Raw genomic sequence first — 19681 nt, forward strand, 5'->3', positions numbered from 1 at the left:
GTCTGAATTCTTTATAATTTTTACTTTTATTTGCTGCATTTGTATGGTTTTGCATTCAGTGTCTGTTCACAACATAAACAAATTGCTCTGAGCACATTCCAGAGACACGGTTCTGATGCAACAATAGACAACATTACACACACTTACTGTTTCGACATGCATGTCTGCCTATGCGCAGTAAAAAATGCAGGGTTCCACACAATTCCTTTATGTTGTTCCAATACAAATCGATTATGTTAACTTAATTGATTTTAAAATTTGAAGTTTGAACATGAAACGATTAAGTTGTCCCCTAAAAAACTCAAAAATTGTGTCGATTCAGCTCATTTTAAATAAGTAGCTTGAACGAGCAGCAAAACCTTATCATAAAGATATTGCACTTCACTAAAACTATTGGTCTGTCAATTTTAAATGCAGAAAAAATGAAAACCTAAACAGTAAAAGTCACTAAAAATGAACTTAAATAAAATAATACATTTTTATTAGTATTAAAAAAATTATTTAAAAATTATGTGGCGTGGGAAAAAAAAAAAAAAAATCACACTTTTACAGACGAACACATCAGTCGAGAGCATGATCATTATATACAAAAGCATATTTTCTGCATAAACATATGTAGTATGATCATCATTATGATGAAGATGGTCTGAATTCTTTATAATTTTTACTTTCATTTGCTGCATTTGTATGGTTTTGCATTCAGTGTCTGTTCACAACACAAACAAATTGCTCTGAGCACATTCCAGAGACACGGTTCTGATGCAACAATAGACAACATTACACACACTTACTGTTTCGACATGCATGTCTGCCTATGCGCAGTAAAAAATGCAGGGTTCCACACAATTCCTTCATGTTGTTCCAATACAAATCGATTATGTTAACTTAATTGATTTTAAAATTTGAAGTTTGAACATGAAACGATTAAGTTGTCCCCTAAAAAACTCAAAAATTGTGTCGATTCAGCTCATTTTAAATAAGTAGCTTGAACGAGCAGCAAAACCTTATCATAAAGATATTGCACTTCACTAAAACTATTGGTCTGTCAATTTTAAATGCAGAAAAAATGAAAACCTAAACAGTAAAAGTCACTAAAAATGAACTTAAATAAAATAATACATTTTTATTAGTATTAAAAAAATTATTTAAAAATTATGTGGCGTGGGAAAAAAAAAAAAAAAATCACACTTTTACAGACGAACACATCAGTCGAGAGCATGATCATTATATACAAAAGCATATTTTCTGCATAAACATATGTAGTATGATCATCATTATGATGAAGATGGTCTGAATTCTTTATAATTTTTACTTTCATTTGCTGCATTTGTATGGTTTTGCATTCAGTGTCTGTTCACAACACAAACAAATTGCTCTGAGCACATTCCAGAGACACGGTTCTGATGCAACAATAGACAACATTACACACACTTACTGTTTCGACATGCATGTCTGCCTATGCGCAGTAAAAAATGCAGGGTTCCACACAATTCCTTTATGTTGTTCCAATACAAATCGATTATGTTAACTTAATTGATTTTAAAATTTGAAGTTTGAACATGAAACGATTAAGTTGTCCCCTAAAAAACTCAAAAATTGTGTCGATTCAGCTCATTTTAAATAAGTAGCTTGAACGAGCAGCAAAACCTTATCATAAAGATATTGCACTTCACTAAAACTATTGGTCTGTCAATTTTAAATGCAGAAAAAATGAAAACCTAAACATTAAAAGTCACTAAAAACGAACTTAAATAATATAAAAAAATTTTATTAGTATTAAAAAAATTATTTAAAAATTATGTGGCGTGGAAAAAAAAAAAAAAAAAAATCACACTTTTACAGACAAACACATCAGTCGAGAGCATGATCATTATATACAAAAGCATATTTTCTGCATAAACATATGTAGTATGATCATCATTATGATGAAGATGGTTTGAATTCTTCATAATATTTACTTTTATTTGTTGCATTTGTATGGTTTGGAAGTCAATATTCATTCATTTTCATTTTCTTTTCGGCTTAGTCCTTTTATTAATCCGGGGTCGCCACAGCAAATTAAACCTTAACTTATCCAGCAAGTGTTTTACGCAGCGGATGCCCTTTCTGCTGCAACCCAACACTGGGAAACACCCATACACACTTACATTCCCACTCATACACTATGGACAATTTAGTTTATTCAATTTACCTATACCATATGTCTTTGGACTAGTGGGGGAGCCCGGAGCACCTGGAGGAAACCCACGCCAACAGAGAGAACATGCAAACTCCACACAGAGATTTTTTCGCACAAGACAAAAATGTTAGCTATGTAAACACTAAAGACCCGTTCAAACACATGAGCTATAGTGGAATTGAATAAACTAAAGTGGCCTTAGCGTATGAGTGTGTGTGTGAAAGAGTGTACGTGGGTGTTTCCCAGTGTTAGGTTGCATCCGCTGCATAGAACATATGCTGGATGCACTGTAAAAAATGCAGGGCTCCACACAATTCATTCATGTTGTCCCGACACAAATCGATTAGGTTAACTTTAGGTTGACACTTTTTACAAATTTATGTGGGTTGGACATAAAAAAGTAGCAATGAAATCTGAATAATTGTGTTGTTTTAGCTCATTTTAAATAAGTATTTTGAACAAGCAGCAAAAATCTTAAAAAAAAAAAAATTTTGTCGGTTCATTCTGCTGTGGCAACCCCAGATTAATAAAGAGACTAAGCCGAAAATAAAATAAATGAATGAATGATTAACTTATCAAAATAAGTTAAAGCAACGTTAAAATATTTGTTGAGCGTCATTACATTTTAACAGCGCTATCATCTATTATTAAGAGTTTTGCACAAGACTAAAATGTTAGCTATATAAACACTAAACGTGTTGTGTTCACTCGGATTATCTACAAGTACTGCAAGTTAAACTATAACGAAATGTCAAAAAACTAAGAAATGTGGAGACATGGTGGCTCAGTGGTTAGCACTGTCGCCTCACAGCAAGAAGGTCGCTGGTTCGAGTCCTGGCTGGGTCGGTTGGCATTTCTGTGTGGAGTTTGCATGTTCTCCCCGTGTTGGCGTCCAAACACATTTGCTATAAACTGGCAGTAGTGTATGAGTGAGTGTGTGTGTGAATGTGAGAGTGTTTGGCTGTTTCCCAGTGCAGGGTTGCAGCTGGAAGGGTATCCGCTGTGTAAAACATACGTTGGAGTAGTTGGCGGTTCATTCCGCTGTGGCGACCCCTGATGAATAAAGAGACTAAGCTAAAGGAAAATAAATGAATAGAAATGTGTGTGTGTGTGTGTGCGTGCATACCTATTACACATGTCGGTAAAGAGCAAAACTCCCATGAGATCTGAGCCTTTTTATATACATAACACCAAGGTTTAGAGTCTCCATCTGGATTCCTGATTAATAAAACACAAAGCAAATTATTCATATACTCTTAAATAAGCATTATAATAATGGTCACAGCATTAACTACAGGCTTATTTCCTGCCTATTATCAAGATGTTAATTGTTTATTAGCACTTATTAAGTAAGATGTTGAAAATATGATCCCCAGTATTGTGCATCCCTAACACACATATCAATGTTTGGTCAGTAATGCCCCATTCACACGGTGCGTCTGCATTGTGGATCCGTCGGCGCCGCTTCAGAGGCGTTGCTCACTGTAGAAGTTGGGACTAACTCAACTTTTCAAGCGTCGACGGAAGCGTCAGCCAATCAGATTGCTGTATGCAAATACACCAGCTAGACATTGGCCTATTGCTGACTGAATTTCATTGGCTGACGCTTCTATGACGATCGCTTCAGCCCCAACTTCAGACACGCCTTCAGTCACACATTGGCGCTGAAGCCCCGTGTGAATGGGGCGTAAGTGCATGCATTAAGAATACAGCGTGAGCTCCAGCTCCAGCACCTGCAGTAGTTGTGGTTCCCCAGACCCAGTGTGCTCGCCTCTTGTCTCCTCGCAGTGAACTTCTTCCCTCGCAGAGAGCTGGAGTTCCAGTTAATACACTCCATTCCTGACGAACTGATGCTCCACGAGCCTCGATATCCCAACCCCTGACCCCTGGAGCATCTCTCAAGAGTATCTAACAGAAGCACAGACTATCATTCATATGCATGTACAGTCAAGACACATACTGTTCAAACCCATGGCAAACTCTGACCTAAAGCACACATCTCCCAAAACATAACAAGATCATCGCATCATTGTGGATAAAAAATATATTTCTCAGCTTTTATTTGCATTTAAACAACATCTTAAAGTCAGAACTTGCCAGAGGTATATACAGCGTTAATGGATTGGGGTTTGACTGTAAATGTAGCAGACAGAAGATGCAAGCCTGTGCAGTCATGATGATGCGGAATGTGAAGACAAATGAACAACAGGAGATCAATACATGCAGCTCTTTGCTGAATTCAAAGCACTGCAGTAAACTGGAGAGGAAATACTGTGTAGAGATGCGACATGTGTTGCAGTTGGTGCAGGTGTCTGTTTGCAGGATTTTAGTGAGCACAATTATGCAGCAAGCAACTCCAAACATTGTGCTGGTTTGTGCATTAGAGAAAATATATCAGATGATCAAATTACAGAATTAAATTACTGCACAAGATCAATGTGTTCATAATACATATTCTTATTAAAACATGCTTCGGTTAATTTATCTAAAAAAATAATTTCAAATTGAGACTGACTGCAACTAATAATGGTAACACTATCTCTAAGCTACTAAAAGGACTATCTTACAAGTAGTTTACACTGAACTTACAGTACTAGCAATTAACAATACAAAAAAAGCAATAGGTTATGCTAACTGAATTTTTGACTACATTGCTGGAAAAAAATAAAGCTATACTAGTAAAAAATACAATAGAAATAAGTTTAAAATACTGGCAACTACTTATATTAACATTACTACTATTTATCAGTATCAGAAATAATAAACAGGGTATATGCCGAGCTAGTGCTGTTCCCATGCTGATACACTTCCGGTGACCTGTTATTGTGAACTTTTTTCCATTTTATACGGTTAATTATACAGCATCGATGTTGTAATGTCATTAAAATACATTCAGTTAAATAAACTTTAGCATTTATTTAGTTACTCAAGCGTAAAACGAGACAAAAAGCCGTTTACTCGCACGCGCCCGTCAGAATCGGCAGACTAACGCAGAAGCTCCATTGAATACACTGGGGTAAAATAAATGCTCATATTATAAAGATATGGCGGGGGAAATGTAATTTAATGCAGTGTTTCTTGTACAATCTGAGACCCACTTTAAATCGGATATCACTCAGCTATTGGAGATCGCTGATTTTTAAAGAAAACACACCTTAAACGCACCGGATTTTGCATTGGCATTCAGTTCGCCGGAAGCGCTTAATCCTGGTTAATGGCAAAATAAAAGTCCTATTAGCATGCTTCCGCATATACCCCATTATACAATATTTTACTGTAATCTATCAATACTGAACTACAGTGACTTTTATTCAGCAACAAACATTATTCAGTCCCAGGATTTTGGTTTTGAGATCCAAAAAAATCAACAAGATTTTTAATAACTCAATAAATCACCTGATTTTTGTGTATTTTGTCTATTATACAATTTTTACTGTGATTAACAATAACAAAAAATAGTACATTTTACTCAAAACTAACAATATTCAGCCCTTCCAGGTTCTTGAAGTAAAAAAAAAAAAAAATTTACAATATTTTTCTGTATTTTGTCTAATATACAATATTTTACAGTAATAGCAATAGCAGAAAAATAACCACTACTAAGAAATACTAGATTTGACTAACCACATGACCAACTAACACTATTAAAAACAGTAAGTTAACCTTGCTATACTGAACAGCTCTAAACATATTGATGAACAGCAGTATTAAAGGGCACCTATTACGCAAAAATCCCTTTTATAAGGGGATAAATACAGTTGTGTCAGCAGTTTGTGATTATAAGCAGTTATAAGCAATGGTAAACATGTGTTAACTCTACTTTATTATAATCGGACTTGATAATTACAGAAACACTTTAATTGACATTCTTCTTTTGTACGTGTCATCAGAGGGCAAAAGCCACGCCCACTAGTGACAATCTCTCTCATTAGCATAAACAGCAGCCCTGAGTGAGAAGCAGCCATCTGTCCATTAGCCATTATGCTGTGTTCACAGCAGCACGGAAAGCACAACAAGTAAGAGTGATTTACATGTTAAGTCAATGCAAACGCGTGAATAGACATCCTGTGGCGCGATATTCGCGAATGTCGCGGCACGAATGATGTGAATTGCGCGAATGACGCGATACACGCAAATGGTGCGGTGCGAATGGCGCATCGAGAATTGAGCATTTAGCTTGAATTGAGCAAATAGCTCAAGTTCAAAAATCTGAACTTAAGCGGACATTCGCGCCACGTTAACCAATCAAGAGTGTGCTCTTGTGGGGGCGTGATTGTGACGTATCGCCTGTTGTTGGTGTCCCGGGGGAACAGTGCATCAAACTGGGCTTGACTCAGTCAGAAGCACCGCTGAAAGCCTCCATCATCCAGGTATAGTTTCTGGAGGAGTTTATGAGCTCACAGAGCTGGATGCAGATCTGAACAGATCTAGTGGGCTCAGACACGACCCTAAACGTATCGACGCTGTTTTTCAGCCTTAATAAAACATATAAAAACAGTTTTTTTCTTAGTAAAATCCATGTTAGCCATTTAGAAATGAAGCTGGAGTCACCGGGCAGACAGATGGCCTTCCCATTACGTGAATCCTCGTCTGTTCTGAAGTGAATTTGACGCCCGAATGAAGCAAATTTGACGTGCAAACGAAGCAGGGTTTGATGCGCGAATGAAGCGAGTAACCTTAAATGTTCACACAGATATTTACGCGCGTATAGCGTGATTTATCCGTGCGTTCCGCGTCTGGTGTGAACACAGCATTAGAGTGTTTGAGCTGCTGAAGATAACGTCAGCATAGACTAAGAGGATTATAGATGTGGAGTTTTAGATGAACATAGTTTACCGTTTTCGGACACACTTCTGCACACATTTTCAGTTTTTTTTTACACAGATATAACATCAGTACTGTTTTTGAATCTGCTGTTGTGCTAAATTAATGTGGATTAAAATCACTGTCATAAATAATTCATGCGTAAATAAAATTCACGCATTCATTATTAGAAAATCGTACAGGAAAACACAACGTACTCGTAATTTTACGAGGGTACAATTCCAAAATCTGCGAACAGACACAGATATGACAATTTCTTTGCGATAAATTTACGAGTTTCACCATGGACACAAAGTCCTGATTACGAGTACGAATGAAACAGCGACACTCCACTGTCAAAATTAAGTCACCGCTGTCACAGGCATTAATAAATAAGCAAGAGCCATCGATCACAATGACGTGCCTGCTGGGCACTCAGAGCCCTCACACACAGTATCAGGTAAAGCCAGGTTTATACTTCTGCGTCAACTGACCAGCGTAACCCACGGCGCATGCAACGTGCATAGCTGTGCATTTATACTTCTGCGCGCTGTCTCTGTTGGTCTGCATTAACACTTCCGAAACGCTAGTTGGCAGTGAGGTGTAAATGTTCCTCTGTGTTGAGTTTTTTCGCTGCTGTTTTGCTTTACCTGAACACTTCCGGGATGTACAAGTGGCTCAAACTCGCTCATTTTGAGGCAGGAACCGGCGGACGTGCAACAACTTTAACTATGAGGTAAACACAAAACAAAACTTTCCATCCGGAGCTCCTTCATGGGACTCCACACTTATAAACAATCGCTCCATCAGGCTTCCGCCATTCGCGCGGCTCCCGCCCAGACTCGTCAGTGCTACCAAGCCGACCAATCACAGAGCTTGCGCTACGTGTCGTTGCGACGTGTAGTTACATTTTTTGAGAGGTGCATAATAAAGGTTGAGACTTAATGAGGTGCATTTTCGTTGTGTTTCTTGGACATTTTACTGATCAAAATTAAGAATGGGACGAGGATAGTGAGCTAGCACAATGTAAGTTAACATTACAGGCAGCAAGCGCAGTATCAGTATCTCTTGTTTATTAATGCCTGTGACAGCGATGACGTAATTTTGACAGTGGAGTGTCGCTGTTTGATTCGTATTCATAATCAGGACTTCGTGTCCATGGTGAAACTGTATTTCGTGTTTGTAAAGTACACCCATCGTAAATTCATCAGTCATATACAAACAGACAAAGAAAATGTCGTATTTGTGTCTGTTCTAATCGCAGATTTTGTAATTGTACCCTCGTAAAATTACGAGTACGTTCCGTTTTCCTGTACGATTTTATAATTACGGATGTGTGAATTTTATTTACGCACAAAATATTTATGACAGTGATTTTATTCCATGAATTAAAGGGATCTGCAGCGCCAACCTCTTTTAAAAAGAGCACAATCTCATTTGAATTTAAAGCGACAGTCTCCAAAATGCCACAATTACGATCAAAGCCTGAAAGGGTCAGTTTCAGAGAGTTGGAAAACAGTATTTGTGTGTTATTTTGAGGTGAAACTTCACACACACACACAAAAATCAGAGACTTATTTTACATCTTGTAGAAAGGGGCATAATTGGTCGCCTTTATTACTAATAAACATGTATTTTTCTACTCACTGATTTCACACTGTGTGCCTGTAAAGCCGGGCGGACACTGGCAGATGAAGTCACTGGAGTAAAGCGCTTCTTTACACGTCCCTCCATTATAACACTTAGACACGAAGCATTCTGCAAAACACAAGAAAAACAGAATTAAACGTGTGCATTCATAACCGGAGGACTGTTTATGAGCAAATCACATACTGACGTCAGACACCGCCGTGGTCAAACACTATATGAAGAAGTCGACTACCTAAATATTTGGTAAGCGTAATTAATTGGGTGTAAAGCGGTTTGCATAATGATTATTACATCACTTTATTATTAGCAGTAGAACAAGTTTTACAGCATGCGGATCAATAAATTGTGGTCAGGTTTTAATGTTAATAATACAGTGTCGTAACTCAAAATGACATGGGTTTTTAATTCTAGTCATTTTTCCGTGACATATTCAGAGCAAATATTCTGGATCTGCTTCAGAAAGTGACTCATGAGGAGGAACGAAAAACAGTTGGTGCTGCACAAATGTGTTTCTACCAATAAACACACAATAAAGACACATATATATTAGACAGAGCTCAGCATACAGCAGGGAAAATAAGTATTGCATGCATTGTCATGTTTTTTTCCTGGGAGTAATATCTCTAAAGGAGCTGTTGACATGGAATTAAAGCAGATTTTGGTAAAAACTCAAACAATACAAGCATTAAAAAAAATTCTGTGTACTAAAAGTGAAACGACAGAACGGAAAAGCACTGAACTACTGAATCTATTACTTCATCTCAAAGGCAGTTTTGGTGCAGCTTAAAGACGCCTCTATTATGGAGAATGAAGTCACATGCATTGTTCAGGTGTGAGTTTCTCACAGACTTCAACAGAGTGTCAGAATCATAGGGCCTTATCATACACCCGGCGCAGTGTGGCGCAAGACGCGGCACAATAGTCTTTTGGTAGTTTCAGCTTGGCGCAAGAGTGGTTTTGAGGCGTTGCGCTACGCTGTTTAAATAGCAAATGCATTAGCGCTCAATTGTGCGCATGTAGGCGTTCTGGTTCTGAAGGCGTTCTGACGCGCACTGCTGGCGCGTTGCTATTTTGAGAAACTATAATAGATTTTTCATTAGACCAAAACTAACCCGGTCTAAACTCCGGCGCAGAGTTGCGCCTCGCTTACACACTGCTTAATACACACAAGAGAGCAATAGCCAAATATCTTTACATATGAAAACATTTTAATATTAAGGATATATATAGGATATAATAAGAATAGATATAGGATATAAATATAAAGGATTAAATTATTACAAAACATATTATTTTCTAGCCTACAAAAATATGAAAAATCACTGCTTTTATGCCTTCTTCATCTCGGGAGGCTTTTTCAGTTCATTCATAACAATTTGCTTTTGTATAATGTTATTATTATTAGCAGTATTATTTATTATATCCATATTTATATTTGTTTTATTAAAAACAAGCTTAGATTTGCCCACCTGTCAGGTTTTAGACCATATGGGGCACAGCATGTGTTTTAGGATATAACTCAGGTTTTTGATCACACTTCATTATTATTGTTTTTTTATTCATTTGCTGGAAATTAGAACTGAATTTAGAAAGTTTTGAAACGAATATTTGCGCTTAACAAACGCAATTAATTATTTATAGACTAATTGATGTCTGTGCGTAAAGGTTTCCCTATCCAAGAGCGAAAGTGAAAGTAGATCCATTATCTCTCATTCTCACGCAGTAGATGCTCTGTTTACAGTTTTCTGTTAAAAAAAGCTCTTAACTGTCAACTGTTTGCTTGTGAAATGCTCAGTTTTTCCACTTAGACTTACTTTGCGTCCTGTAAATAGCGAATGCGCTTATGGCGCGACACAGCTGGCTCTTAATGGGAATGTGGGATGAGACTCTAATTGGTTTATTCTCAAAACACACCTATAACTCATTAAGAAAATAAACTCAACCCTTTTAGACCATGCGCCGCGGCACAAAGCGGATTTTCCCGTCCTTAAATTAGCAAAAATGCGTTCTGACACGCCCTGAAAGAGTTTGCGCCCTGCGTTTTGCGCATGGACCGTCAAAATAGAGCCCTTAATGGTTCTGTGGGTCTCGTCTATCAAATCTGAGCTTTATTCTGTATTTTCTATTGGATTCGGATCAGGTGATTGGCTGAGCTTGAGTTTCTTTCTCTGAAAGTATCTGAGTGTGTCCTTGGCTGTGTTTCGGATCATTGTCTTGCTGAAATGTCCACCCTGGTTTCACCTTCATCCTCCTGCTAATGTAGATGTTGGACTGAAGCAGCTGATGTTCATTTACACTGAGGAAGGGCAGAGGGTTGCTGAAGAACTACTAAGAGATTTCAGCTGCTGTCTTGGCCTTCACTGCAGAACTACACCTTCCTTTTTTCATCTCTTCAATTTTTTTTATCAAAGTTCTGCCACTCTGGTCTTGTAAATTCTTGTTTTGGTGGCAGAGTCTGGACACTAGCTCTGTCTTGTCCTGTTTCTGTCATTGTGTCTGTCTCTGTGTGCGCGCGCCATCGTGTGTGTGCGAAGAGCGTGCGTGCTCCCGCTTAATGCGGCTGTGAGGGCTCTGCGTGCCTCGGACGCACACTTTTGTTCTAGTGTTTGTGTTTTGTTCTGTCAGCATCGCGCTGCTTCATTCTCGGCGCCTCCGTCTAGTTGGTTTCGGTTTTGGTTGGCGCTGAGATGAAGCATGCGCGTTGCATATGTGTGAGCGCACGCTAAGGTGCTTTTACCTATCGTGTGCTCGTGTCTTGCGTCATTTGTCAAGGCACGTGGCTCTGTGTTTACATTGTGGTCACATGCTTTTGCTGTGTGCTTCAGTGTTGTGTTTGTCTTGTCATACAAATACGCGGTTAATGAGTTCTCTCTTTGGCTGCGTGTTCAGTCTTGTTTTATGTGAGAGCATGGCTTTGTCTCGTTGTGTCATGTGCTCTCCTGTCTATTGTCAAGTCCCACCCTCCTTGTTAACCGATGATTACTTTCTCATGTTCACCTGTTTGTGTCAATTTATTTCTGTTTATAATCCCCTCATGTCTGCTGTCCTGTGCCAGTTCGTCATTGTATGTCATCATACATCATCATCATCATGATCCGTGCCAGCCCGCCCTGTCTAGTTTGGTTTGTTTATTTGTTTTGTTAATGTTTTTCCCCTCGGGATAGTTTGTTTTGCTGTTTTTGCCTTTTATTTTGTTTTATTCTAAATAAATTCCTTATTTACCCTGCACTTGGGTCCTTGCTCCATTTTCCCTTCACTGAACCGTGACACTTTTTCCCTGTGTCATTTCATTCTATTACGCAAAACTTTATTTGTAAACTAATTAGATTTGTTTTCTTTTTATATACGGATTTCTTTGGTTGTTACCAACATCTGATGAAAATTTAAAGCAAACGGCACCTTTAGAAATATGTTTTTCTGAGAAAAATGGTAACGTGTTCAATAGTTATTTCTCCTATTGTAAATAAGTACAGATCTCTCTTTTACATTCATATTTTTAAAGGATCCTTTGCAATTACCCATTGGTGCATAAACATCAGATTAGACAGTACTGAAGCCAAAACTGGAACAAATTTAACAAAAAATCTTAAGATTACAGTAAAAAAAATGAGCACTCACAAATTAATATGACTGGGAAAAATACTAAATAAAATTAACAAACAGGAGAAATCAAGAGAAACATAAAAAAAGATAAAATTTAGTTGTTATGTTTAATTAAGTAGTTAGGTTTAGTTGTATTTTGTAATTCTTCTTTTGCAATAACTCATTTTCATTTAATTGCATTATTTCTGAAGATGTTCTGTGACCAAACTTTTATTTTAATGCATGTATCTGTTTAATAAAAAATGTTTTGTTGGACATAAATGCAATAACAATTTTTTTATTATTTTTCAAATGAGCAATATCACATGAGTAGCAGTGCCATGTGGTTGTATATTGGCACTGGTGGGAGGCCTTGCGTTGTGGTGCCTTGGTGTCCCACCAGTGCCGATATACAGCCACATCGCACTGCTACTCATGAGATATTGGGTTTATACAACAATTTGACGGCATAATCGTGTATATAAAAAAGAAAATCAAACACAGACAGTCTAAACCAGTGGTTCTCAAACTTTTAAGCCAGCGACCCCTTACGTAAGATCGACAAGAACTCACGATCCCCCACTAGAAAAGCATATACAAGCAATAAAAATAACTTATTTTAAGCTGTTCACAGAACAGCAGAAACTGTTTCTCATTCACCAACGTCACTTTAGAGCGAGTGTTTGAATGATTCGCTAGCGTAATGTCTAAAGTGATGACAAAACGGCTGATTTTGCTCACATTTTAAGACTAATGAAATGCCATCAGTCTAAAGAGATTTCCCAGTATTTCTCTGTTGCAATCGGAAGATCACAATAAATATCCCAGAAAAAGCCAAAGCAGCGCAAAACACTACCAGATTACTGTTGTGCTTGCAATAAGGAAAAACGCTAAACAACACTACAATACACACCAATTAAATGGTATAAATACAGCATTACAACATACAAAAGAGAGAGATCGAAAGTCATTTACCAGTTTAATAATGATTTGATCAGCTGTAGTTACAAATTACGCAGTTTTTATCTTCTAAGGACTTATTATGATGTCTCTGTCTTATTTATTTATTTATTTATTTATTTCCTTTATTTAGCCAGGAAATCACATTGAGACAGTACTGTCTCTTCTTCCAGTGAGACCTGGTCAAGATGGCAGGCAGCACATAAAGTTTCATATAAAAATCACAAACAATACCACAAAATTACAAAATCACCATTCTTAAAAACATCAGCTCATAACAAACAATTGCAGGTGTCCTTTAAAATGTTGTATAAAAGATGTTTAAAAGTACTCAGAGTCGGAAGAGTGTCAAGATTGAGCTGATTTTGCAGGTCATTCCAAGCCCTGGGAGTGTGAACGGAAAAAGCACGTTTGCCAAGTTCTGATAATGCCCTTGGAACTATCAGACGAATACATGAACCAGATCTAGTATTTTGATTGTTGGTGTGAAATGTTAATAAATTAAAAATATAGGATGGTAATTTACCTAAAAGAGCTTTTAAAATAAATAAGTACAGATGTAATTTTCTCCTTTGATATAGAGATAACCAGTCTAAGGAATCATACAAAATACAGTGATGCGTCCGTGAATCTGCACCTGTGACAAAACGTACTGCTGCATGATAAACAGAATCTAATTTTCTTAATAGGGTAGCGGTTGCGTGCATATAGAGATGATCACCATAATCCATTATAGACAGAAATGTACTCTCTACTAATTTTTTGCGGACTTTATAAGGAAAACAATTTCTTGACCGGTATAAAAAACCTAACTTTGGCCTAAGCTTTTTCAGTAACTTGTCAATATGTATATCAAAGGCTAATCTCTCATCAATCCAAACTCCTAGATATTTATAAAAGCTAGGTCTTAGGTCTTAGGTCTGCTCAATGACAGGCTAATGGCCACCTACGCGCTGTCACTCAGAAAATATAAATATTTAAAATTGGCACTATCCTTATAAATAAACTGCATAGTTGCAATCTAAACAACTACATTCTCGCCTGAAAAAGCCTCAAAACTACATTATGTTGTCCAACAGCTGCAATATTTGTCAAACTGTAGAGTGTCCTCTGCTTGTTGCTGTATGTGGGCGAAGTAATACACAAGGGTGAAGAGGCTGGACGTAAAGCTATCAGCCAATCAGATTAAAAAACCAGACAGAACTGCTGTATATATATATATATAAAATATTATATTCATCAAATATTTGTTTTCAAATATTAATTTAATTACTTTAAATAGTTTATTTGTAACTCATTACAGCCATCAGTGTTTGTAATAATCTTTATGGTAGATGTGTGTGTGTCTTTGTGTGTGTATGGTCACTTACTAGTCACAGGGACCTCATGACAGCGAGCTCTTCCTCTTAACGCACAGCGGCAGAACTCGACTTTCAGTCCTTTCCATCGCAGCCACGTCACACCAATGTCTCTGACCGCGGCCGAATTAGAGTCTACACACGCTTCTGACACACAGACAGACACACACAATTAAATGAACACATAATGTTTGTAATCATGTACGGATGCAGATTAAATGACTCAAAGTTCTCCTCCACATCAGAAATACAGACTGTAGACGAAAAGAAACAAACAGAGGACAAACATCAGGGCCTGTAACACGACCGTGTCCTAAATACACATGAAGCAGCGCCATGACACATGATAATAGCTATCTTTTCCATGTTAAAAGGAGTTTTTGTCCTAACAATCTGCAACGGCAGAAACATTTCCATTTACGTCTATGAGATGGATGTCATCTGCTGTAAGTGGGTGGAGCTAAAGAGTTCATTTGCCGCATTTTATCTGCTGTGATTGGTGGAATTACTTTTAATGTAAACTACATGTTGCCGTTTAACAAAAATACAGAAAGCAGAAAGCACACAAGATAAATGTTGTATTTCATACACGTCATTAGCACAGGAACTACAGCGGAAATAATATGAGCAGTATATGAGAGAGTTTTCATATATAGCCAGACAATAAAATAAATAAAGAAGGAAGGAAACAAGCATGGTCTGAATAGATCTCACCTCTATAATTGCGAGTTCCTCTTTTTTGTCTGTCATGCAGCTCCTATCAGAGACGCAGAATGTTAGTCATACATTAATAAATCACACTCACTGATATAAATCTCACACACGCACACACACACACGCACACACACTTACTGTGGGATCTGCAGCACAGCTCAGAGCAGACAGAAGCAGCAGCAGGTTCAGTAATAAATTCATGCTCTCCTGCAGATCTCTGTATTCTCCTGCAACAAACAAACAAGCACTCATGCATTATGTTATTGATCATAGGACTTTTTGTAAAGCATAATGTACTATGGATGTCAATGGCTGTTTGTTCTCCAACATTCTTCAGAATATCTTTTATATTCAACAGAAGAAAGAAACTCACTCTGAATGGATCATTTGAATCTGTAAATCATTTACTGACATTAAACAGATAACATGAAGCAGGAAATCAATTATTGTGGACTCACTCTAAATCAATTACTGAACTCTTACTGGAGACTTGCTCTGATTTATTCGTGCAAATCATTTACAAAAGACTCGATCTAAATAGATAAAGTAAATCATTTACTGAAGATTCACTCTAAATGGAAAAAAATGAATCAGAGAATCTGTTATTGTAGATTCCCTCTAAAAGTAAAATTTTAATCTGTGAATCAGTTATTGTAGACTCACTCTAAATGAATAATTTGAATCAGTGAATCAGTTATTGTAGACTCTCTCTAAATGAATAATTTGAATCAGTGAATCAGTTATTGTAGACTCACTCTAAATGAATAATTTGAATCAGTGAATCAGTTTTTGTAGACTCTCTCTAAATGAAAAATTTGAATCAGTGATTCAGTTATTGTAGACTCTCTCTAAATGTAAAATTTGAATCAGTGAATCATTCATTGTAGACTCACTCTGAATGTAAAATTTTAATCAGTGAATCAGTTATTGTAGACCCTGAATTAATCATTTGAATCAGTGAATCAGTTATTGTAGACCCTGAATTAATCATTTGAATCAGTGAATCAGTTATTGTATACTCTGAATGAATAAATTGAATCAGTGAATCTGTTATTGTAGACTCGGAATGAATAACTTGAATCAGTGAATCAGTTATTATAGACTCACTCTAAATGATTAATTTGAATCGGTGAATCATTTATTGAAGACTCATTCTGAATGGAAAAGTTGAATCAGTAAATCAGTTGTTGTATAATCACTCTGAATAAATAATTTGAATCAGTGAATCATTTATTGAAGACTCACTCTGAATGAATAATCTGAATCAGTGAATCAGTTATTGTAGACTCTGAATGAATAATTTGAATCAGTGAATCAGTTATTGTAGACTCTGAATGAATAATTTGAATCAGTGAATCAGTTATTGTAGACTCTGAATGAATAATTTGAATCAGTGAATTAGTTTTTGTAGACTGACTCTAAATGGAAAATTTGAATCAGTGAATCAGTTATTGTATAATCACTCTGAATAAATCATTTGAATCAGTGAATCAGTTATTGTAGACTTTGAATAAATCATTTGAATCACTGAATCAGTTATTGTAGACTCACTCTAAATGAATAATTTGAATCAGTGAATCAGTTGTTGTAGATTCACTCTAAATGAAAAATCTGAATTAGTGAATAAATTATTGTAAATTCATTCTAAATTAACAGTTTGGATCAGTGAATCAGTTATTGTAGATTCACTCTAAATTAATAATTTAGAGTGAATCTTTTTAATATAATATAATATTAATATAATAATTTAAAGCTTACAACCACCTGAATAAATGACAAGGAAAAATTTGCATTTGTGCATGAACTATCCCTTTAAATCTTTATAAACCTTTCTAAAGTAACTGTAATCGTATGTAATCATATGCAAGTTGCTTATACACGATTATTGGAAATAAAAATACCATCTGTGACCAAGCTGGCAATAATTGCAACCATAAAAACACATGCATTTAAAGTCAGCCCTCAATGTCGTGCTTAGTTAACACGGTTTGCATTATGGGTGTGACTTTTGTGCAGGAAACATATGGACCCACTGACATGAGAGACAAAACACAGGCACGCACACACACACACATACACACACAAAACACAAACAGACTCACAATCAACACAAACTGATCAGTCTGAGCTGATGCAGAAACACTGGCACTTTTCTTCCTCTCCTTCTATCTGTTCTCGTCTGTTTCTTTATTATCTGACCTCATTCAGAACGTGCAACGGCTCTCAGTGAGTCACTATGAACTCTGTCTTTCTGACTCACAGGACTATAAAACCACAGACTGCTAACAACCTCACACTTAAGGGTATTTTTGTCCTTCCTTTTCCATTTACTTTTCTCTCAAAAAGCTTTCAAACATCCTACAAACCAGGGCTGCACAATATATATTGCTTCAGCATAGATATCGCAATGTGATCATTCGCAAAACACTGCTGGGTTCCACAATCCATTTGTGTTGGGAAAACATGAAGGAATTAAGTGAACTCATTAGTTTTTACAAATTTAAGTGAGTTCAACAAAACAGGGTGGCTCAGTGGTTAGCACTGTCGCCTTACAGCAAGAAGGTCGCTGGTTCGAGTCTCGGCTGGGTCAGTTGGCATTTTAGTGTGGAGTTTGCATGTTCTCCCCGTGTTGGCGTGGGTTTCCTCCGATTTCTCCGGTTTCTCCCCCAGTTCAAACACATGCGCTATAGGGGAATTGATGAACTAAATTGGCCGTAGTGTATGAGTGTGTGTGTGTGTTTGTGTGAATGAGTGTGTATGGGTGTTTCCCAGTACTAGGTTGCAGCTGGAAGGGCATACGCTGTGTAAAACACATGCTGAAATAGTTGTCGGTTCAATCTGCTGTGTCAACCCCTGATAAATAAGGGACAAAGCTGAAGTAAAATGAATCCATTGATGTGAAAAATAATGTGTTTTTGAACCACAATGGATGTCAGCATCTTCTAGAACCCCTAAACAAAAACTAAACTTCATGAAAGCCTTTAAGTTTGAGTCTATTACAAGACAACCCTGAGTCTATACTGTTGTCTTATTAAAATCACATTAATGTCTGTCATTGTACCTCCCAAGTAAATGCATCCTGGTTTATTAATGACGTTGAGATGTTTGCATTTAGCAATCATAAAAATGGAGAGCAAGAAAATTTGGTAACCCTTTAGTTTAGGGCACAGCTCATGGTATTAACAAATCATTAACTAACACTACTACCTTAATAAATGACTAATTAGCTGCTTATTAATAGTAAGGTAGAAGTTGGGTTTAGATTTTAGGTAGAATTAGGGAAGCAGAGTAAGATCATACTTTATACCCACTAATGAACAGTTAATAACTTAAAGGGCCATGACACCCCCCACTTTTGAGTCAGGCAAAAGAGCATAGAATCACCAAGAGGCGAAACTCAAGTGTAATTTGGGAAACAGCCACTAGAGGGTGCGGCAGCTGTTTTGGTGGCGGCCAAAACTCTAATAGAACAACAGCATATAATAAGTCTGTAAAATAAACTATTAAAAGTGCTGATGATTGTGATAATAAGTGTTGTATTGTCGTCTTTCAGGTTGTATCTCAACTTTAATGCGCTTTTTAAATAAATAAATAAAAAACAAAGCAGCTGCTTGCCGTCGCAACAGTAATGAGATCCAATGGACGGCTGATCACTTTCACTCCAAAATGGCGGAATCCAGGGCTGTTGCTGGGCGCTGCTGTTGCAATGAAACGTTCTATTGAGTGTCACCTCTTGGTCATTCTAAGCTCTTTGGTTCAGGTCCACCTCAGAATTTTTTCAAAAGATGCATCATAGTGGGCGTGGAGCTCCACGAGCAAAGGGCAGGAGTGGGCGTGGCCAGCAGAACAGGGGAGAAGGAGGGGAGCGAACAGCTGTTGTCAGTCAGCTCACAAAATGAGACACAAACCATGCGGAGACCCATGATTTCATACTTTACAAAGTTAAAATGTAAAGAAATAAACAGTCATTTAATGCCCTGCTACATTTGTAATTTCTTATACACATAAAAAACAATTTATTCATTCATTCATTCATTTTCTTGTCGGCTTAGTCCCTTTATTAATCTGGGGTTGTCACAGTGGAATGAACCACCAACTTATCCAGCAAGTTTTTATGCAGCGGATGCTCTTCCAGCCGCAACCTATCTCTGGAAAAAAACACGATTTATATCATTATAAAGAAAATTGTGTTCATAAAAACACTATAAATGAGGACTTCTCCCTCAATCTCCGGGTCTGAATGCAGACTCAGTGCAGCAGGTCTCCTGCCCAGTCTATTTTAACCATTAGCCCTGCTGGTAATCTGGAGGATTTAGGCGAACGCAGCAGCACGGAGATGTGTCTAAATGTGAACAAACTCCTGATAAAAGACGACGTCAGCCATTCTTCAATTCTCATACTGCTCTCACGCCAAATGCTTGCAGCACACAAACAG

The 19681-nt window shown here is 37.2% G+C and overlaps 1 protein-coding gene across 3 annotated transcripts in view; it reads right to left on the reverse strand.

Moving 5' to 3' along the window:
* The window catches only part of plat (plasminogen activator, tissue), a 50103-nt gene that overhangs the window by 17682 nt on the left and 12740 nt on the right, over positions 1-19681 (reverse strand). For 2 of the 3 annotated variants that reach the window (XM_087264120.1, XM_087264122.1), the window contains exons 2-7: positions 15385-15473; positions 15247-15289; positions 14545-14679; positions 8630-8740; positions 3913-4087; positions 3306-3397 (exon numbers count right to left, since the gene is read on the reverse strand). In XM_087264120.1, coding sequence (XP_087120246.1) covers positions 3306-3397; positions 3913-4087; positions 8630-8740; positions 14545-14679; positions 15247-15289; positions 15385-15447 — 619 coding nt within the window. In that variant the 5' untranslated portion in view covers positions 15448-15473. The remainder of the gene's footprint in view (positions 1-3305; positions 3398-3912; positions 4088-8629; positions 8741-14544; positions 14680-15246; positions 15290-15384; positions 15474-19681) is intronic. The other variant, XM_087264121.1, reaches the window with a different exon arrangement.

The sequence above is a fragment of the Danio rerio genome, chromosome 8, assembly GCF_052040795.2.
Source record: "Danio rerio strain M-AB ecotype USA chromosome 8, GRCz13ab, whole genome shotgun sequence".
Taxonomy (NCBI): Eukaryota; Metazoa; Chordata; class Actinopteri; order Cypriniformes; family Danionidae; genus Danio; species Danio rerio.